This window comes from Mastigoproctus giganteus, chromosome 8, assembly GCF_048544385.1.
Source record: "Mastigoproctus giganteus isolate SK-2022 chromosome 8, ASM4854438v1, whole genome shotgun sequence".
Lineage (NCBI taxonomy): Eukaryota > Metazoa > Arthropoda > Arachnida > Uropygi > Thelyphonidae > Mastigoproctus > Mastigoproctus giganteus.
This window is the reverse complement of record NC_143582.1, coordinates 159,970,380-159,994,214: the sequence shown is the minus strand read 5'-3', so window position 1 is coordinate 159,994,214 and position 23,835 is coordinate 159,970,380. Positions and strand designations below refer to the sequence as shown.

The 23,835-nt window shown below is 37.1% G+C and overlaps 1 protein-coding gene across 2 annotated transcripts in view; it reads right to left on the bottom strand.

Annotated features, from left to right (window-relative positions):
* jar (Myosin heavy chain 95F jaguar) overlaps positions 1-23,835 on the bottom strand; it is a 633,758-nt gene that overhangs the window by 189,890 nt on the left and 420,033 nt on the right. For both annotated transcript variants that reach the window (XM_090379849.1, XM_090379848.1), the window contains exon 21: positions 12,269-12,347. In XM_090379849.1, the coding sequence (XP_090235975.1) occupies positions 12,269-12,347 (79 nt within the window). The remainder of the gene's footprint in view (positions 1-12,268; positions 12,348-23,835) is intronic.

Genomic DNA, 23,835 nt, shown 5'->3' with positions numbered 1-23,835 from the left:
TACATCGAAGATGGAAACGCTATTAATAATATGGATGGAAAATCAGATTCAGAAGCAAGTGCCTCTGAGTCCAATGGCCATTCAAGCAACAGCAAGAAGTATTTATGAAGATATTAAGGATAAGTATGGCGAAGCCCAAGCCAAGTTCGTGGCAAGCAACAGGTGCTTTAATAGGTTCAGGCATCGTGCTGGTTTCCAAAACAGTAAAGTATGCAGTGAAGTCGCCAGTGCCGATTCTGCAGCTGCAGAGAAATTTTGTGATGTGTTTGAAAAAAACCCCTTCTAAATCTCCACAGCCCTCAACTTCCATAGCAGCGCGCTTATCAGCCAGAGAGTTAATTCTGGCAACGATGCTCGAAAGGTAAAACTTTCTGATGTTATGCCTGTCTCCTCTCTCTCTCTTTTTATAATTTTAAAATTTTTGTAATTTTGTACACTTTTGCAATTTTTCCTGCCCATGATATAAAAAAATTTAATAAATAATTCTATTTACATGTTTGTTGAACATTTCTTTTTTGTTTAAATCAAATTCAGTGCACACAGTTGCGAGTGCTGCATAACATTTAGGGAAATTCAGACTTACGTAGAGTTCCACAGAACGCAACCCTTATGTAAGTTGAGGAGTAGCTGTAATTATATATACTAGAAGATAACTTTGGTATAGCAATTTCAGCTGCATTCCTTATTTTCTCTGTCAAAAGTTTGCAGTCTACTGAAAGAGAAATGCCATTTTCATCAAACACTACATACTCCTAGTCACATTTGCATGGATATTTTTAAATTTAGCTTGGGATTTTGTAAGTCACAATTCAATATTTGTACAGCTTTTGTGTGGGTGATTTGGTGCAAATAGGTAGCTTGAAAGGTATAATCACATAAGTGAGAATTTTTTGTTTTTTTTGTTGTTGTTAGCTGAGATAATTTAATTAACAGATAATTTTACTTATTATTTTTTTAGTATCTATTATAATTCATAACTTTACTTTAATATTAATATTAATAATATTATCTATAATTTATAACTTTACAAATGAGTTATAATTTATAACTTTACAAATGAGAAATCATGACTCAGACTAGAGGAGCAAGGCAAAAGACTCAAAGTAGTGGGAATGCTGTGGCTCGAGGAGAAAACTGAATGGGGAAGTTCTCCTATGAATTGCAGCCTTACAAAATTTGCCACTTATTCAATGTTTGCAGATTTCGGTGCTGCCACGGGCCTTTGTGTGTGTTTGGTGCAAAGAGTATGAAGAAATTAGGCTTGAACTCAGGTTTCTGATGGGTATTTATGAGAGCTCGAAGAACAGGGTGAATGCCCCTGAAGAAATTAAACTGGGAATACCAAGCTCTTGGCTGCCGACTCAATGCCACAGCTTACATTTGTGCAGTGTGCAGCCAGTAGCAATTTCAAGGCAGAATATGCAAGTCCCATAGTAGGTAGTTATTATTGGTTACTCTATTGTCAGCAAAGTGGAAATATATTATGCAAAGAGGATAGGTGGAATAGGATGAGGGTTTGTATGCCAGAGGTAAAAGTTTATGTAGAGTAGATATCACCTTTTAATGGCACTCAACGTGATATTGTTGTACATGTTGGCATTAATGATAGTAATAGTAGGATTAATGATAGTAACAGTTGAGTAAAGGTTGTGAATTGGGATTAAATTTAAAAGTGTCTGCAATTCTGTGCAAACACAAGAGGAGGGAAGTGATTAATTCCCTGATTAATTCCTTGAAGGCTTTCCATTTAGAATTCACTGTTTTTAACATTAGTTGATCCCACTGTATAGAATTTAAATACTGTCTCAGACCACCGTAGTCACCTTTACGAAAACAAAAACCCTTCCCTTCCCTTTACCCTTGATGGTAGTTACATCTTTAAGTAAATCCCACATAAGTACACTGTGATCACTGTCATCTAGTGGTTCCTTTATCTGCAAATTCCTAATTTGCAGATCTGATAATCAAATCAAGAGTATTACTCCCTCTGGTTGCCCCTCAATCCTCCAATAAATCCACAAAAGTCTTGCTAGCATGCGAGTGACCAACCCACAAGTTCCAGTCAATATCTGGAAAGTTCAAATCCCCTATTACAAGACATTCTGATTTACTCCACCACTATTTCTCTGCACAGTTGTTCGTTGTACTCATCAGAGTCATTAGGCCTATAACACATTCCTACTCTCATTTTCCCTTTTCCAGTGTTTGTCACACCAAACTGTCCATCTATGTCAACTTGATGCACTTCCTTAGATTTTATGTGTTTGTTAACTAACAGCATAACCCCCTCCTCCCTTCCTACTCTGTCTATCCTTTCTGTGCACCCTGTACTCCCAAATTCCAATTCTGCACTGCTATCTTTTTGACACCATGTGTCTGATATCCCTACAATAACTGCCTTTGATGCCTTGATCAGCACTTCAAATTCATCAAATTTATTTACTATACTTCTAGCAATAGTGTACATGCAAGTATATGCAAGGAGAGTAGGCACCTGCAAGGTGATCTGATTGAGGTGTATAAGGCCTTGAATGGGTTGAGCAAGCTGAATTTTTTTTTTTTTTTTTTGGCTGATGCTGCATAAGCTTGCTTTCTTGCATCATATGCCTCTACTAATGCTAATACATGCACCTGTTCTCACTCTTAGTTACCCAAACTCAGCCTATGCGTTTACTTGTTCCATGATGACTCCCAGGAGCTCTTGAAATAGTATTAGTATTAGTAATGGCCGCATGGTGCAAGAAAGCCTATGGCTTATGCTGCACCAGCCAAAAAAAAAAAAAAAAAAATCTGAACAAAACAATGATAAAAACAAACAAAAAAATAAATAATAATAATTAATAAAAAAAAAGGAAATTAAACCTATCATCCTATGCGCATCCCTCACCCGAAAGTACTATCCAGATGACCTTTGAATTTCCCAAACTGTCAGCCTCTAACACCCATATAGGCAACTTATTCCAGTAATTTATAAATAACCAGTAATTTATAAACAACGCACATATTCGAAGTCTTTCTTCATAAAGACGCCCTTTTGCCGATCTCACCAGGCGAGTTACCCGTCTTTGCACCCTTTCAAGAAGCTCAATGTCTTTCTTTAGGTGCGGTCTCCATACTTGAACACAGTATTCCAAGTGTGGTCTAACATAAGCCTTATATAATGGGATTATCACGTCCCTATCTCTACATGCAAAAGTTCGATAGAACACCATGGGCCTTCCTTGCAACCTGTTTACAATGCTCAGAGAATTTCATGTCTGACCGTATCGTAACACCCAAGTCCCTTTCCTCCAGTACTGGGTTTAGTTGAACTCCACCAAGTGAATAAGTTATTTTGGGATTACTGTTTCCCAGGTGTAATACCTTACACTTTGTTGGATTAAAGCATAGCTGCCATTTTTCTGACCATTCCTGAAGTCTATCTAGGTCTCTCTGAAGAAGCTCAGCTTGACAGTGATCATTAACTACTCTACCAATTTTAACATCATCTGCAAATTTAGACATCACGCCCTCTATCCCTTCATCAATGTCGTTTATGAAAATTAAAAACAACAGTGGTCCTAATACTGATCCTTGTGGAACCCCACTTCTTACATCAACCCGATCTGAGGAATAGCCATTTATCACAACCCTCTGCCTCCTGCCCTGAAACCATCCTTCTATCCATCTAAGGATTTTCCCAGTGATTCCAACCTGTTCCAGCTTATAAAGCAACCGCTCATGTGGGACTGAGTCAAAAGCTTTGCTGAAATCTAAATAAACAATGTCGAAATTATTCCCTAAATCCAGCTCGTGAGTGACCCTTTCGAAATAGCGAACCAGATTTGTTAAACATGATTTTCCCTTTACAAAACCATGCTGAGTATCCTTGAGAATTTCAATTCGATCCAAATGATCCTGAATTCCACCCTTGATCATTGCCTCCATGATTTTCCCTACTACTGAAGTCAGACTGACAGGTCGATAATTTCCAACTTTATGTATGGGAGATACATTTGCACTTTTCCAATCCAAGGGAATTTCCCCAGAGTCTAGTGATGCTCACATAATTAGCCTCAATGGTTCAATGCACTCGCTTGCCGCCTCCCTTAAGATTATAGGGTATATTCCATCAACTCCAGGAGCCTTACTGGTCTGTAGGCTCGAAAGTTTTTTCATTAAATAATCTTGCGAAATTTCAATATCATTAATTACATATTTTTTAACTTCGCTCCCACAATTCCCCATTGCCACAAAAGGCTTTTCATTTGTAAATATCGATGCAAAATAACTGTTGAGTTCATCTGCAACGGCAGCTGGTGTATTTAATACTATCCCCTTTCCCTAATGTAAAGGTCCGATCTGGTTTGTCCTGCTCTTCTTGGCATTTATATATGTGAAGAATTCTTTATCCCCCTCTTTGCTCTGTTTGCTAGTGATTTCTCATAAACTGCCTTTGCCTGTCAAACCTTTTCTGTGGCTCTATTACACATCACCTTGTAGCTGTTATAGGCTTCAGTACTTTTTATTGCTCTGTAACCTTTCCATGCCACCTTTTTTTTTTTCTGCTCAAGTAATGTGGCAACTTCACTATTCATCCAACTTGGAACCCTCCTCGTGGAGTATTTTTTTAATGGTATATACGCATTCAAGGCATCTGTGATTAATGTTTTAAAAGCGTACCACAGTTCAAATGTATTTATTTTCTGCACGATATCTACCCAATTAATAGAGGTCATGTAGTACCTTAAGGCATTGTAATTTCCTTTTCTGAAATTAAAACCCATTCCTTTGCCTTTTACTTCTGCTACCTCTCTCTCATCATCATCCACCGTAGAACTCAGTGATCACTTCCTGCTACTGGTTCCTCTACTGTCAGCCCTGTTATGTCATCTGATTCATGTGTGATGATGAGGTCTAGGATATTCTTTTCTCTAGTACTTTCCCTGACATGTTGATACAAATAACAGTCATCTAGTTGATTTAAAAATTGTTCCCCATGTCGAGTTTCCTTTCCATTTACTCCAATCAATTAGAGGCAAATTGAAATCACCCATTATAAGGCATTGATGCTTACTTGCCCATTCCATTTGCATGTAGAGGCTTTTGTCATAATCTTCACAATCACCTGGTCTGTAGATTACTCCTACTCGCATTATACCTTTGTTTCCAACTATCTGTGTACAACTATGTATGTGATAATCGGAATAATTAATACACACCGTAATATGTACACTGACATTTGTGGGTGGGAGTTAAAATTTAAAACAGTAAAAAGAGAGGCAATCAATAACAAAGAACACGGCAGACAAAAATTGCAAGTAACACGTATGTGCAAGTGAGAACGGAGTAACAAGCTACGAAGCTTTAAAAATAGGAATGAAGAGAAGATTCTGAAAATTAATTTTTTTATATGATTGAAGATTTCATGGAAGTGTAAACACATTTCACCATAATAACCTACAGAATTCCAGCTGTCGGTATTACCGCAAATTCAATAAGATCGAGTTTACTATCTGTTTATGATAGATTGCACTAACAGAAAAACCCAATAAAACAGGTGACTGCTAATTGTTTTTATTGTTTTATGGTTGTGACCTCTAGAAATCCGACTGAACCATGTGGTATGGTCGCAGACAATCTTAGGGTAATCTCTAGTACTATGGTCTCCTGCCCCGATTAAACGGCACGTTGTCCCAATTAAGCGAAGTAAACCCTGGCTATTTTCTCGATTGGGTTCTGTTTTTTAAATTTGCCCCAAATAAGCGGCTGCCCCGATTAACGGGTGGCCCAAATAACCGGAATCCACTGTATTTATTATATCTAGTAAATATAGAGAAAGTGTCTGGGATCACTGCCGTGATCCCAGACACTGAACTTTTACTGTATATTTTGCTTTAGAAAGAATTTTTTTCATTTTGTTCAAAAAATTGTAAAAGTTAACTTATTTGCATTTAAAGGCAGAATTTATTTCTTTTAAGTGAATACCAGTGTAATCAGGGATGGGGAAACAATAAAGTTTCTTGTTCCTGCTATTCTTACATACACTGTTGCCACAACTTTCATCTATTTGTACTGACTGACCAGGAGAAAAACAGATCAATAAATATTTGAAGATTGTTCATTTATGCCAAACACTATACTATATATTATATGGAGCAATGTTTGCATTTGCAATGTTCATTATGTGCATAACTCTAGAAGTGACTCTGTAACTTTTCATCTTTTATGTTTATTTTATTTGTTCGTGTTGCTTCGACAAACTAGCCAAGTGGTCAGGAGCGAGAGTGTAGTAGCACGTGCTCTTTGAGTGTACCAGATTTCAAGGCTATGACTGCTAAATACAATTAACATTTCCATTAATGATTTATTGTAAACTCCACTGACCTGGTTGTCATGGCGGAGTATAAACAAGAACATTTTCTTTTTGTTTTTAATTAAATTAATGTATCACTTATCATCAAATTTAGCACATAGGATAAAAGTTATTCGTATAAAGAAATTTTAAAGCTTTTAATTTTCCCAAAGTTTGATCAACAGACTATCCAGTAATATCACAGTGTGAATTTGATTAGTTTAAAAAAAAACAGGCTGCAATGGAAAGTTAGTTTTCCAATGAGACCAAAATACTGTATACAACTGCTAAAAATCAGTTTTCATGGCAGAATTAAACGTTGGTTCTTCTACTATGTATGACATTACAGGAAAAAAAAAAAAAAAAAAAAAGAAAAAAAAGAAAAAGTGAAGGTTATTTCGTTTTCTTTGTACTTTACAAAATAAATAGCTTACAGATATGCCAAAAATTGTATTGTGTTCTTTGAAGACTTCATAGATAAATGTCCAATAATCCAGTATATCTGATAATCCAACATTGTCACAGTCCCATAGATTTTGGATTATCAGACTTTTTACTGTATTATAGGATAACAAATGGATGTAGTTCATACTATTTATAATAATTAATATGAATATAAATTAAAGTTTATAAAATAAATTAATAAAATGTGCTAATTTAAAAACTTACTGCTTCAATTCACTAATACAAGTAATCATATCATGGTTATCTCCAAGGTAACAATAACTCAAATCAAGTGCCGAAATACAGGAAGACAATTTCATCAATGGATCAAAGAATTCATTAATTAACAACAGCTGACTATTAATACAAAGTGAGGATAGAAGTGTACTCCTGTAAGCCTCAACAAATATTTCTGAAATTTTGGTAATGACTTCTTGGTATGGCCAAAGAAAAGTCCCATTTTTCACTGCTGCATCAAACAATTGCTTCCCAACTATTTCTGGAAAGTCAACAAGTGATACTATTTTATGAATATTCCTTGATAAAAATTGCAGTGAAAGATTAAACAGACTATCTGGTGATCTGCAACTAAATGTGACATCCTGATCATATTCAAGCTCACCACGAGGAAAAGTGGCTACAACTTGACTTAAATTCTCCATTATTATAAGACTCTTTAAAGCTTTATATAATGAAATTGGAAAGTCATTCCTTTAATGATCATAAATAGTCTCTTCTGGTCACAAATGCATTTATCATTTCCAATGCAACTATTTTCTTCAGAAATTGGCAAATGTAATATTTTAACTCAATTGTTTGTCTGCTTCAGGGGAATTTTAATATAATGAACTGTCCCAGAAGTAATCCATATTTCTCTTGTATGCCCAGCAACTTGCTCTCTAGGCTGGTGCTCATTACAATAGAAGCAGTGCAAGAATCGCTTTTGCCTCTGCCTGCAGCTACTGTTAATCTTTTTAGTCTGTGAACCCCCCCCCCCCAAGCTAGCAGTTTTTTGACCATCTCTGTAGAAGCAGTTTCTCCTGTTAGCAAGCAAAGACCTCACTGAAAAAAATTCTATCCCATGAGTTTTGCACAATCTTTCCAGGGCCGAACTGATTGAAAAGGAACTCATCATATATGCCCTCCTATCATGTCTGGGCAGAATTGCAGACACTTTCACATTCAACCCTAACTCACGACTTTTTTTCAACATTGACCTGTACTTATTGAGTAAATCTGTAGATCTCTTACTCTTAATGTCATTGGTTCCAATGTGTACAACATCACCTTTTGTGTCCTTAAAAGATGATATCTGCTCTACAACGTCATCAACTTTTGCCCCTGGCAGACATTCCCTGGTCCTGTTCCACCTATCCTTTTTTTGCATAATATATTCCCCGTCTCCATGGCAATAGTAGTAGTGGCATGTTATGCAAGAAAGCAAGTGTATGAGTTTATGCAGCATCAGCCAAAAAAAAAATCACACCATTCCCTCCAAATGCCTGTCCAGTTCCTCCTGAAATTTATTTAACCTATCAACTTCCACAACGACAGATGGATGTTTGTTCCAGCAATTAACCACCCGCTGGCTAAAGGCAAATTTCTGCACATCTGTTTTACATCTGTCTTTTCTTAATTTGAATTTATGCCCCCCTTAGGTTCGTAATCTGAACAAGTAGAAGGATCCCATCAGAATTCAGCGTGCTCAACCCATTCAAGGTTGCCTTATACACCTCAATCAGATCACCGCGCAGATGCCTAGTCTCCAGCCACTGCAATTTGCAGAACTTAAGCCTCTCCTGATAAGAGGATCCCTTCATTCCCCTCACCAATCTTGTTGCCCTTCTCTGTACATGTTCAAGCAAATTGACATCCTTCCTAAAATGAGGCCTCCAGACCTGTACGCAGTACTCAAGGCATGGCCTGACCATTGCCTTATACAGAGGGACAATCACCACCTTTTCCCTGCTAGCAAAATTCCTATATATCATTGACAAAACCCCATGACCTGTCCTGGCAGCCTGTCTGCATTACTCAGAAAACTTCATATCTGACTGCACAATTACTCCCAGGTCTTTTTCATTTTCTACCACCTTAAGTGTAGTACCACACAGTTGGTACTTTTCTCTCGGGTTACTTCTACCCATATGCAGTACTTTGCATTTGTCAAGGTTAAACTTCAGTTGCCACTTCTTAGCCTATCTGCCCAAATTATCTAGATCTTGTTGCAGTAGCACACTGCCATTACTGTCATTAACAACCCTGCCAAGCTTTGTATCATCTGCAAACTTCGACACTAAGCCTGACATACCTTCATCAATATCATTGATAAATATACAAAACAACAGTGGACCCAACACCGAACCCTGTGGGGCTCCACTAATAACATTAGTCCAAGAAGAGCAGCAGCCATTAATTACCACCCTCTGTCTTCTCCCACTCAACCACCCTTTTATCCATTGTAGCAACTTACCCTCTGCTCCAATTTGTACAATAGTCTTCCATGCACAACAGTGTCAAAAGCTTTCCTGAAATCCAAATATATGATATCAAAATTTTTTTTTGCATCCAGTTCCTTTGTAACCACATCATAATATCCTATCAAATTTGTCAGACAAGACTTTCCCTTAACAAACCCATGCTGTGTTTGAATTATTGCTGCAGTCTTGTCTAGATGATCCTGCAATGCATCTTTAACCAGAGACTCCATTATTTTACCCAGAACAGAAGTTAAACTAACTGGTCTGTAATTACTCATGTAACTCTTTGATCCCCCTTTGTGAATTGGGGATACATTTGCAAATCTCCAGTCCGTGGGTACCTCCCCTGAGTCCAAGGATGCTCTCATAATTATGGCTAAGGGTTTGCTTAGTTGCTTTGCCCCCTCCTTTAATATAACTGGATAGATCCCATCCACCCCAGGTGTTTTTCTTATGTTTAACTTCAACAATTTCTCCTCCACTTTGCTCTCAGTTATTACAAAATCATTAAGTACCCTTAATTCAAATAATTATTCAAATAGGGTCACCAACAATAATTAGTTACTGCGGGACTAGCGCATTCTGCCTTGGAGATTGCCACTGTGTTGCCTAATGCACAGGAATGAGTTCTAGCATTCGGCAGCTGAGAGCCTGATAAGCCCCCTCTTATTAATTTCCTCGAGGGCATCTACCCAACACCTCAAACTCTCATAGATGCCCATCAAAACGCTGAGTTGCCACCTAATTTCCTCACAGTCTCTGCATCTAACACATACAAAGCCATCCTCCCTGGCTAGATCATGTCCTGTTCTAGACAGGTCCACAAACATTTCACACTTTGCACATTTTTTTAGACTGTGATGCGTTGGAGAATTGCTCCCTTTGGTTCTCTCTCTGAGTCACAGTGCTCTGGCTAATCTGTGAGCGTTGCTTTTCTGCTCTAGTCTGGGTCATGATTCCATTGAAGTGCAATTTAATTAATAATGGAATTTAATAAGATTAATAAATTTTACTGATTAATTGATAATACTATACTAAGCTAACAGATTTCTAATACAGTGCTAAGTATTCACTATCCAGTTTTTCATTAAACCTTACACTATCTAGTTCGGGTTACATGTTGTATTGTATAACAATGGCAGCAAGTTACGAACACTAAAATCTACGGACACTAAGTATTAACTTTCAAAATCACTATCTAAATTCAAAATAAACCAAGGAGCTTGACTAGGACTAAAAGCTACTTATAGAAAATAATTTAGTATAACAATTAATTGAATAAAACAGCCAAATATAATTAAAAACTTAGCATTCGCCGGAGCTGCAAAATCTTGTCCAACATGTAGATACTCTTACCAATAATAAGTAATAACCTACAAAATTTCTATTTAAGTTCAAACTAAACTATGTATTGTTACTAAGGATATAATGCTACTTGTAGAAAATTTATTAATATGCCAATTTAAGTCAATAAAATGGAAAAATTTAAGAAAAACTTCTCTATTAGTTGGAGCCGTAAAACTTTGCATGCACGGAGCTACTCTCGTTCTCGATATTACGATGACCAAAGAGCTAACCTCAAGAACTTGGTCCTTTCACTTCAAGAAAAAAAATTAGCTACTCTACTTGGAAATTCAAGGAACTCTAGTGCATTTCAGAACAATTTTCTTCAGATGTTTTCAAGAGAAGAAAAGAGATTCAAGTATTTAATATCAATGAAAATCCTGCCACGGGAGGCAGGAGCTCTATGCCACTTGGTGGCAGGTATAGAGGTTAGTATAGTGGCACTAATTTGAATTAAAGAAAAAAAATTGTTTTCCTTTTTCTGGGCTCTCTCGTCTTAGTTCTTTTAAGAAAGTATAGCTACTTAAAAGAAAGATTAATAACTGGAAAAGAAAAACAAGTTGCAGTAGGAAACAAAGTTGCACAGTCTGTCCAGCCACAAAAATTATTGACATCTAGGAATACAGACATAAGAGGGCATAAATTTAAATTGATAAAGGTTGATTGCCTGACAGATTTGCAGAAATTTTCTTTCGGCCAGAGAGTAACTGATGGTTGGAACAAACTTCCAACTGGTGTTGTGGAAGTGGATAATTAGAGGGTATGAGAGATGATATGGGCACTTTTTCCTGACTGATGCAAGTAAATGATGAAAGACTCTTTCTCACATCACTTGTTAGTACTAATATAGGAGTTGAAGGAGTTAGTCAGGATAGGAATTAGTCAGACCACAAAGACAAGGAGATCACAGACTATTCAGACATTGTTCCTCTTCATTTTACAAGAATAAAATGCTAATTCCAAAAATTCTATTAGGCAAAATATGCATTTCTGGTTGAAACTCATACAGAAGGGTTCAAGACAAGTATGGACCAAACACATTACATGCTAGACTAAAGACCCACAAAATCTACTGTTGAATGTTGTAATACTTGACACAGCACAGCCTAGGCACCAAAATTAACAGAAACATTTGCAGCTCCACAATCTCTCTCCTCCCTTTTCTCCTGGATTTATTTCAGAACTTAGTGAGACCACGAAAACATGGAGATCACAGAGTATTCAGATATTGTTCCTCTTCATTTTACAAGAATAAAATGCTAATTCCAAAAATTCTATTAGGCAAAATATGCATCTCTGGCTGAAACTCACACAGAAGAGTCCAAGACAAGTATGGACCAAACACATTACATGCTAGACTAAAGACCCACAAAATCTACTGTTGAATGTTGTAATACTTTGCTATAATGTACAGTAATCTCACCCATCCAGAAGTCCAAGACAAGTATGGACCAATCACAGTCCCTTCTAATTCTATGTTTTTTTCTGCCACCATCAAGTTTTTTCTGGAGTTAAATACATTATGTGCTAGACTAAAGACCAAAAAAATCTACCTTGACTTATTTTCTTGCTTACTTTATTCTATTTTCTTTATTTGTTGTTAAACAAGGTATACCAGTACTATATTTTTAGTATAGTGAATAATTATAAATTATACTATACTTACACTTAACTGCTTTTGCACTTCCTCTTCTTCCTTTAGTTTTTCTTCTTGTAACTTTCTCTGGACCTCTAGTTCTGCTCTCCTGAAAATCGAATTGCATTAAAAATGATACAAAAAGTTTATGCTATATGTTTAAAGTAAGTTTATTTTACATGCATATACAGGTGATACCTTGCCAGTCACAGCTTCTGATTGCCATTCTCATTAGTCAGTTTTTCTTTCACTCCACAATTTAACAACTTGCAAAACTAGGTTGTTCTTATTCATTAACCCACATTAGTATGTGGGGTGAGTTGATGTTCATCACTAAATAATTATTTGATGGTTTAAAGGAAAATACAGTAAACCCCTGATTATCTGAGCTAACAGAGAGTGTTCTGAGAAAAAGTAACAAATTTCAGGAAGTTCTTAAATGATCTTGAGTCAAAAATGTAATATGAACAGATATACCAATTAACAAGTTAAAAAAAAGGAGAGTAAAAAAATATATATACAGGCAACTCCCGTATAACACAGTACTTCTACATCACGGTTTCGCTCTAACATGACTGATAAATTGCGGCAATCCTCGCATAGACAATACTTCTACAACAAGGTTTCGCTCTAACACGGTTTGAGAATTGCTAGAAATCTCACATAACATGGCATTTTTGGGCTTTTGTGCTAGGAAAACCCTGCTATTATGTTAGATGTAATTTTCAACGCTTCCATTCCTTTTTTGTGAATTCCTGCTGTTGACTTGCTATTCGTTATCGCCTTTGTGATATTTTTCTAAAGCACATTTCTGGAGGGTACTACCATAAAACAATAAAAACAATTTGCATTCTGGTTTATTGGTCTTTTCTGTTAGTGTAATCAATTATAAACGGGTAGTAAACTCGATCTTCTTGCATTTGCTATAGTACCAATAGCCGGAATTCTGTGGGTTTTCATGTTATTATGGTGAAATGTGTTTCCCCTTCTATGAAATATTTAATCATATAAAAAACATAAATAAATTTTCAGAAACTCATTACTCCATATCTCACTTGTGCATATCATGTTTGTTGCAACTTGTGCATGCCATGTTCTTTGCTTATCATTTTTACTGTTTTAAATTTTACAACCAAAAAAAAAAAAAAAAAAATAAGTGAAAAGAAATATCAATTAGTATGTTCCTATTACAGTTCGTATTAATTAAGCTATGTATGTAAGCGTAAATTTATTTTTATTTAGCTAACTGGAAAATATTCTTCCGATTTTCACGTATCATTTAAAGCGGGGGGTCCACTATATTTTGTTGGGGTATCCCTGGGTTAGGTTCTGTGCTATTGAACTTGTACTTGTTTGAGACCATAAAAAATAAATGTGACTTCAAAGAGTGCAGTTCATGACTTTTAAAGAGAGCAGAAGGTACATGAAATCTAGATGCTGCAGAAGAGATTGTGCTTAGCAGTGATGAAGATGAAGAAAATTAAATAAACGCACATTATCTCACATATGAAGGCAACATATTTGTTCAATTATTACTATTTAAATTACTACTATTATAAAAATAAAGTTAAAATATTAAGTTATTACTACTATAAAAATTAAGTTTCCGATAGTTATAAAAAAAACGGCATATTTTTGTTAGCTTTTGGAACTTAACCCCGCTTTTTGTACTGGTTCTTAGTCCCATATAACATGGTTTTGCATTACACGAGATTTTGTAGGAACCAAACTACTGTGTTATAAAAGGGTTACCTGTATATATATATATATATATATATATACAGTCGGTCCTCGTATAACACGTGTCTACATTACACGAATTCGATCATACACGATTTATAAATAGGGGAACGTTATCTTATATAACACGAACCGAATTCGCTTATGCACGATTCGCCTTTGTGTTTACAAGAAATGGCAGTCGAATGCGGAATCACCCCCCAACCGAACGCAACACGACAGGAATGAAGAAGATTCTGAAAATGTATTCATGTGTGTTTTATATCAGTGAAGGGGAAACACATTTCACCATAATAACGTAAAAACCAACACAATTCCAGCTATTGATATAATCGCAAATGCAAAAGGGCGGCCGTAGCCTAGTGGTCAGGCGCGCGGGTGCATAAGTACATGTGCCTTGAGTGACCGGGATTCAAGCCTGTGACTGCTGAATACGGTGCTGTTTCTTGTATTCTGTCTATCTTGTGAACTCCTCTGACTGTTTGGTCGTCCCGGAATAAAAACAGAAAATTTATTTATTAATTAGATGGAGTTTACTACCAGTTTATAACAGATTCCACTAGCAGAAACGAAACTGGAAATTGTTTTTATTGTTTTATGGTAGTAACCCCCAGAAATGTGCTTTAGTAAAATGTGGGGTGTTAATAGTGTATCTCGGCCTTTACGGTGTTGTTTATTCAGTTGCTATACGTGCGCAGCTTTATTTATCTTTAAGCGTGCCTCCTCGTTTTGTAATTGCGCTTTATTCCCTAAAAATTAGTAAAATACTTAAAAGCTGTGAAAAGGAAGCGTCCTGGCGAAGACACTGCAGATTCAGAGAGAGAAAAAAAAAAGCAATATCGATAAACAGAGGCGGACTGGGTCAAAAATTCTTACCCGGGAAAATTTATAGTGGCCTCATACTACGGTTTATGGCCAAAATCACACTGGCCTCCGGCTTTTCCCCGGTAAGGCTTATGGCCAGTCCACTTCTGTCGATAGAGAAAAAAATATGAAATTGTGAAACGCTTTAAGCGAAATGAAAGACCATGTGATATTGCACGTGATACAGACCTAAATGAGGCAACGCCGAGAATTAGAAAGAATGCGGGGAAAATAAAAACAACTTTCATAGTGGGAACAACTCAAAGTGTAATTAAAATCCATTAGATTAAGACACAACAATTGGAAGAGATGGAACGGCTGTCATCTGTTTTGATAGAAAATCAAACAAAAAACAAGTTTGCTTACGATAGAAGCAAAAGCGTTAGCAATATTTTATTACGTAATAGTCGTAATTAAATACGTATTTTATTACGACTATTTTATTTAGTATAATAAATTTTTTACGAATAAAATACGTATTTTATTCGTAAAAAACACTTTTTTAGTATTAAAAAATACTAAAAATACTTTATTATATTATAATAAAAAATATATTATATTTTTTATCGTTATAAAATACGTAAGTATTTTATAACGATTAAAATTACCCGATTATTTATTGTGTTTGGTAATGTTTTGGTTCCAAATGTGTGTTCAATCTTGGGTGTTCAGCACCTAACCCCACTTTTCCCATAGGGCCTGTTGTTTATATTGCACGATTTTGCATTGCACGAGGGTTTCTAGGAACACAACTATCGTGCTATACGAGGACAGACTGTATTTATATATATACATACAGTAGGCCCTCGATTAAACGGATTAATTGGGGGGAAGGGGTGTCTGCTATTGCCGAAAGTCCCATAAATCAAATGTATTTTAAAAACATATATTAATAATGAACTTAATGTACAGGATGTATTAAAATATTATTATAATGTATAAGTATGAAAAGAATAAGATGCACACTTGATATAGATGTAAGAAAAGAAAGGAAAAAAACTGACTCGAGAAATAATACGAAGGTCTTTGAGATAACAGAAGAGGAGAAAGGGCAGTCTGTACTGGAACTTAAGAAAAAGTTTGAGCTTCTGCAGACGGCTCAGGACCAAGATATCGATGAGGAATATTACAACTTTCTGAAAGTGATAAAGCCCAAGAAACCTATAGGTAAAAAGAAATTCAAAGAAGAAAAAATTAGTCAAGAAACACTTGTCATGATGAACCGAAGACGATAAATGAAGAGCAAGATAAACACTGACAAGGAGAAAATTGAGTATACTGAGTTATGCAAAGCCATTAGAAAGAGACTCAGAGAGGACATAAGAAGATTTAATACAAGAAAAGTAGAACAAGCATTAAGGAAAAACAAAGGACTTAAATCAGCAGCCATGAGCAGTAATACAGAAAGACAAATGATACTGAAACTGAAGAATAGCGATGGTGTACTTATAAACAGCAGAGAAGGCATAATTCAAATAGCAGAAGACTACTATAGAGAATTATACAAGGAGCGAGGGAATGACGCAGCAGTAGGGAAGATATAACACATACAACATACCCGATATGCTTCCTGATAACTAGAACACGCGTTGAAGAAAATGAAGAATCAGAAAGCTCCGTGGGAAGATGAAGTTACTGTAGAGTTGTTAAAATTGGGAGGAAGAGACGTGGCACATAAACTGGCAAGACTCTTCACAAAATGCATTAGAAAAGGTGTGATGCCTAAGGAGTGGAATAATGAAACCACAGTTTTGCTGCATAAGAAAGGAGATAAATCAGAAACTGGAAATTATAGACCAATTAGCTTGTTATCCCACATCTACAAGTTGTTCACAAGGGTCATCACTAACAGATTAGAAAGAGTACTTGATGAGCATTAGTAGAGGCATTTGATGCAAGAAAGCAAGCTTATGCAGCATCAGCCCTAAAAAAATAAAAATAAAATAAAAATAAATAAATAAAAAATAACCACTTCCACTTCACCCTTTGTTCGTTCGAAATACCTGTCCAGCTGAGCCTTAAACTTATTTAGGCTATCAACTTCCACGACAAGGGATGGAAGTCTATTCCACCAACCAACCACCCGCTGGCTAAAGGCAAATTTCCTCACGTCTATCCTACATCTGTCTTTTCTCAATTTGAATTTATGCCCTCTCAGGTGATTATTCTGAGCAAGAGGAAGAATCCCATCAGCATTGAGCATGCTCAAACCATTCAAGGTTTTATACACATCTATCAGATCACCTCGCCGGTGCCTAGTCTCCAGACACTGTAATTTTCAAAACTTAAGCCTTTCTTCGTAAGAGCACCACTTTGTTCCATTCACTAATCTTGTTGCCCTTCTCTGTACTCATTCCAGCATCTCTACATCCTTCTTGAAATGAGGCCTCCAGACCTGTATACAGTACTCTAGGTGTGGTCTGACCATTGCCTTATACAAGGGAATAATCACCTCCTTATCCCTGCTAGAAAAATTCCTATATATCATCGACAATACACAATGAGCTACTCTTGCAGCCCGTCTGCACTGCTCAGAAAACTTCATATCTGCCTGCACAACCACCCCCAGGCCCCTTTCATTCTCTACCACTGTCAGTGTAGTACCACAGAGTTGATACGTTGCTCTGGGGTTGCTGTTTCCCATATGTAGTACTTTACATTTGTCAATGTTAAACTTCATTTGCCACCTTTCAGCCCATCTGCTCAACCTTTCCAGATCCTGTTGCAGTAGCATAGTGTCAGTAGTGTCCTTGACAACCCTGCCAACCTTCGTATCGTCTGCAAACTTGGACATTAAGCTGGATATACCATCATCAATATCATTTATAAATACAGAAAACAATAATGGACCCAATACTGAACCCTGAGGACTCCACTAATAACATTAGTCCATGATGAGCAGTGTCCATTGATTACCACTCTCTGTCTTCTCCGCCTCAACCACCCCTTTATCCATAGCAGCAATTTGCCTCCAATGCCACACTGCTCCAATTTGTGCAGCAGTCTTCCATGTGCAACAGTATCAAAAGCCTTTCTAAGATCCAAGTATATAATATCAAAGTTATTCCGTGCATCCAGTTCTTTTGTGACTGCATCATAGTATGCAATCAAATTGGTCAGGCAAGACTTCCCCTTAACAAAACCATGCTGTGTCCGAGCTATAACTGAAGTCTTGTCTAGATGATCCTGCAGTGCTTCTTTAACCAGTGCCTCCATTAATTTTCCAGGAACAGAAGTTAAGCTCACAGGTCTATAATTACTTGTGTCGCCCTTTGATCCTCCTTTGTGAATTGGGGTCACATTTGCACATCTTCAGTCCATGGGTACTTCCCCTGAGTCCAAGGAAGCTCTCATAATTATGGCTAATTATGATGAGAATCAACTGAAAGAGCAAGCTGGTTTTAGGACAGGATTCTCAACTATGGATCACCTTCGCGTAACATCACAGCTAATGGAGAAAGCAAATGAATATAAAACACCATTATGCTTGGCATTTGTGAATTATGAAAAGGCATTTGACTGCATACAGCATAAGGCAACATTTCGGGCACTGGAAAGACAAGGCATTGATACCCCATATATTATGATTTTGAAGAAAATATATGAGAACAAAACTCCTTTATTAGACCAGACAAAGACAGTAGCAAATTTAAAATTGAGAAAGGAGTTCAACAAGGAGACACAATATCTCCAAAGTTGTTTTTTTCCTGCTGCCCTTGAGGAAGCTTTCAGAAAATTGGTCGCAGAAAGGAGTCAATGTGAATGGAGAGTGTCTAAACCATTTACGATTTGCAGATGACATTATGGTCATAAGCCACGATCCCAAAGAATTAGAGGAAAATCTTAATCAGTTATGCAGAGTTGATAAGGATTTTGGACTAAAGATGAATATGGCTAAAACAAAAGTAATGATGAACAAGTGTGCCATAGAAAGGGATATAATGATCGAAGGAGCAGTAATTGAAAAGGTGAGTCATATACTTATCTGGGACAAGTCATCAGCTATAATAATGATAAATGGCTGGAAGTTAAGAGAAGAATAAATTTTGGATGAATAGCATTCAGGAAATATAGTCACATAATGAGGAGCAATATCCCAATTTGTCTGAAACGCAAAATAATGAACCAATGTATACTCCCCACCATGACTTATGGAAGTGAAACTTGGGCACTCACCAAAAGAATGGAAGAGAAGTTGAGAACTACACAGCGAAGAATGGAACGAATTATATTGGGATTCAGACTGTTAGATAAGAAGAGAAACACATGGATTAGGCAGCAAACTGAAGTAAAGGTATCAAAATTAAAGAACTAAAATGGTCTTGGGCAGGACACATAGCTTGAAGAGCTAAGAGAATGGTACCCAAGAGGAGCTAGAAGAAAACCTGAAAGACGGAGATGGACAGATGAAATTCATGAGTTTGTGGTTAGTAAATGGATGCGCATTGCACAAAACAGAAGGAACTAGAAAGTTGCTGGAGAGGCCTTCATCCTGTAGTGGATTGATAATGGCTGATGATGAATGAATGAATGATGATGAATAAAATATTATTATAATATACATTGAGTAATTTATATACACCACTAAAGGTAAAGTGCAGCCATTATCAACCCACTGCAGGATGGAAGCTTCTTCAACAATTCATGCTGAGGGAAATGGACCATAATCTGCCACGCGGTCCAGTGCGGGTTGGCAGATTGATCGTATTCAGCAGTCTGGGGCTTGAACCCCGGTCTACCCAAAGAGCGTGTGTTACTGCACTCCCGCTCCCGACCAATCAACACCACTAAAACATCTGTTAAAAATAAATTTACGACAGGAACCAAACTTTATTTTAATTAAACACATCAAAAACTATATGATGTAACTAATGCAGTGTTTCCACCACTTTATTTATTTATTTTTTTTTCTTAAAGCTCTCACAGAGTTGTTTTCAATGTGAACATCAGTTTTTTCATTTAAATCTATTTTAGAGGGAAAATATACTTTAAAATTCTTAAACTCCATTTAATAAAAAACATACAAAAAAGCAGGTGTATACATGCTGGTTTTTGTGTGGAAATCCGGAAGCCATTTGTTTGAGCCCATTTGCTTATTTTGTTTATTGTTCCTTGTAGCTGTCGTTCTATATTTCGCATATTCAGAGAGTGATAGGATACTGAAATCATCAACATATAAAGCTGAATCAACGGTTCTTGGAATATGCTCAGTTATGGTATTTATTTTAATAGCAAAAAGGGTAGTGCTAAGCACCGACCCTTGAGTCACGCCTTTTTCGTGGGTGAAAACCTTTGAAAGGGTCGTCTGCAGTCTAACTTGAAATGTCCTGTGCTGCAAGAAATTTTGGATGTATTTAGGAAGATGCCCACGTAATCCAAGGAGGTATAGGTTTTGAAGGATTCCATAACACCGTGCCGTATCGTAAGCCTTTTCTACATCAAAGGAGATCATGATGAGATGTTCATTTTGGATGAAGGCATTCCGTATACTGTTTTCTAATTTTATAAGTAGGTCTAGTGTTGAGCGATTTTTCCTAAAACCATGCTGTGCCGAGTCAAGAAGATTATTACTGTTCAAATACCACATTAAACGAGTGTTGATGATTTTTTTCCATAACTTTTCCATAACTTGTTAAAGCAATTGGATGGTAGTTGGGTGGATTAGAAAGTTCCTTTCCCGGTTTTGGGAAAGCCAGAATTATTGCATGATGCTAACTATCTGGAAACTGGTTTTCTAGGAAGATTTTGTTATACAAATCAAGTAATGCCATTTGTGATTGGTCATCAAGTTCCTTTAACATCATATAGTGAATTTCGTCTGGTCCTACAGCGCTTTGCTTTGTCTGGGATAAAGCAGTTTTCAATTCATGGAAAGATAATGGAAGGTTGTACTGTTCATTATTTCTTGTGGAAAAATTCAGCTTGTGTCTTTCTATTCTTGCCTTGTATGTTTGAAAGCTGGGAGTATATGAGGTGGTTACCGATGTTTTGGCCAAGGTTTCGCCCAGTGCATTGGCTATTTCTGAAGGCTGTGTGGTGACTTATCTGTTGCAGTTTAGGATTGGAGGTGGATTAATCTGGTATCTGCCATTCATTTTCCTGATTTTTTTTCCAGACATTTTGAGATGGTGTGGAACTTGTTAAAGTGGATGCAAATTTTATCCAGGATGCTTGTTATTTTTTTGTTATTTTGGTTTTTAGGAGCATTAGCAACTAAGGCCATATTGCTCCGGGATATGCTGTGGTCATTCCCTGACCTTTCCGCATCCTCCGTATTTGGTGGTGACGGGCTTGAACCCCGGTCTAATCAAAAGAAGTGTGTGCTACGCACTGCTGCTCTTTCCCACCTGGCTACGGAGGTGCCTCCAGGATGCTTTCCTACTTGGCCCTTCTAACATATCTGGCTCTTGCTAGAAGGGCCAAGTAGGAAAGCATCCTGGAGGCGCCTCCGTAGCCAGGTGGGAAAGAGCAGCAGTGCGTATCACACGCTTCATATCATTCAAAAAAGCATGAGGTTCTCCGTAGTGGGCATCTTCGAAAAATATTCCAAGTTTTATTTCTTTGTTTTTTAGCTTGTAAACATTCATCATCCCACCATGGTTTTGGATGTGTTATGTTTGTTATTTGGTTTTTAGGAGCATTAGCAACTAAGGCCATATTGCTCCGGGGATATGCAGTGGTCATTCCCTGACCTTTCCGCATCCTCCGTATTTGGTGGTCACAGGCTCGAATCCCAGTGCTGCTGCTCCAGCTTACCTGGCTACGGAGGTGCCGTTGGGAGGTGTGATGATGTTTTTGGAATACTTTGTTCAGCAGCTTTGATTAGTTTATTTGTTACATATTGTACTGCTGCCTCTAACGGATTTTTCTTGATAATATCTGCATCCAGTTTTGCAAAAGATTTATGCATTTTCCAATCCGCTTCATTTATTTTCCATCTGGGATTTCTACGTGATTGTTAAGTTCCTGATGATATGGTAAGGATTATTCAATAGTGATCGCTGCTGAGAGGATCTATGTGTACCGACCAATCAAGTGTTGGAAATAAAGTTGGGGAGCATACAGATAGGTTGATAGTCATGCTGTTTCCCGATGGCAGATGTATGTATGTATGTATGTATGTATGTGTTCCGTTGTTCAATATGGTAAAGTCATTCTGTTGTTCTATCCACTTTTCAATTTGTCTTCCTCTCTGGTCTATGGTTGTATTATCCCACAAAGGGTTTTCCGTTGAGGTCTCCCAATATACAAAATGGGGGAGGTAACTGAGATACTATATCTTCTAAATCTTGTTGTAGCAATTCTTGGCTTGGGGGAACGTAAATTGTTATAATAGTTATGAGAGTTTTAGTGGCTACTGCTTCGAGGGTTGTGTTTATCAGAATAAGCTGAGAAGGAATGTGGGAATTTACCAGAATTGCCACACCACCACAAGTTGTGCCTTCTGTTACTCTGTCTATAAGGTATATGATATAGTTCTTTACTGTGGGAGAGTCTTGAGGTCTGAGATCTGTTTCTTGTAGGCAAAGACACAGCGGGGTATGCTGTGCAATCAGATCATATATATCGTGTAAATTAGTGCGGAATCCTCTGCAGTTCCATTGGATTATAGTTCCCATTATTTGGTTTTGAAGAATGTGTCAGACTGTTTTCTAGACGTTGCTTTAAGCTTTTCTAATTTAGATTTTTCCTTTGGAAAATATGGATACCGGCAAACCAAAAATGGTTTGCCGGTATCCATATCTTCTTCTGCAAAGATCTCTAGTACTGATTCATCTGCTTGATTGGTCGCTTCTGTGTCCATTTGTTCCGTTGATTTTTGGTTTATGGCATTACGTTTTTCTTGAGGGGCTTTCGTTTCTGAGTTTTTCTTTTTGTTTTGGCTGCGATGTTATAAGTAGTGATCGTGCCCAGTCTGAAATGGGCTTCTTTGGAGGAATCGTGAAATCTGTTTGAGTCTCTATTGTACGGTGATTTTTTATATATGCATAGGAAGGTCTGTTTATGGTAGTCGGGAGTACGATTCTCTTGACTTCTTGGTATGTCACACAATGTTCTACTTTATATTTTTGTATCTGTTTTTCTCTTTTCCAATATTCACAGTTTTTAGAATACAGTCTCCCTTACAGTTTGGACACTTTGGTTGCTCAGCTGGACAGTTCCGATTGGTGTAATCCTGAGATCCACAGTTTGAACAGATAGCAACTCCACTGCATGCCATTTGTGAATGACCATACTTTTGGCATTTAAAGCAGCGGAGAGGATTTGGAATGTATGGTCTGATGTTACAGTTTAGATATCAACCTTCACCGATATAGGTGGTTTGGGAGTGTTAAAGATCAGTATCAGATTTCTGGTTGGAGTAAGTATACCATCTCTAGTAACTTTAATCCTTCTCATAGCTATGACACCTTGATCTTCCAGTTCATTTTTAATTTCTTCTTCTAAGACGCTAATGAGGTCCCATTCAGAAATTACTCCTTGGCTGTCTTGACTAAAATGTCTCCTGATTTCAGTCGTTTAACATTTTTTGGTGTTCCAGCCACACATTCTAGACATTTTTGGATGACAAATGGCGACAATTTTCTCAATGACTGTTCTGATGTTGAATGAAGGACTAGAAAAGTAGGTGCATGAAGCGATGTCATGTCCTTTTCTCGTCTTTTGGTTACATTCGTCTCATTATCCTCATTTTTCCAACTCAAAGGAGTCGGATCTTTGGGATCTGTGGTTGTGATATTTGGATCATTCATGTTTGCGCCTTTTAGCCCAGGGAGTGGGAGCTCTAATTGAGGTGTATAAGGCCTTGAATTGATTGATCAGGCTCAATCTTAATGGATTCTTCCTCTTGCTCAGATTACAAACATGAGGGGGCATAGATTCAAACTGAGGAAAGACCGTTGTAGAATAGATGTGTGGAAGTTTGCCTTTAGCCAGCGGGTAGTTGATTGCTGGAACAGACTTCCATCTGCTGTTGTGAAAGTTGATAGCTT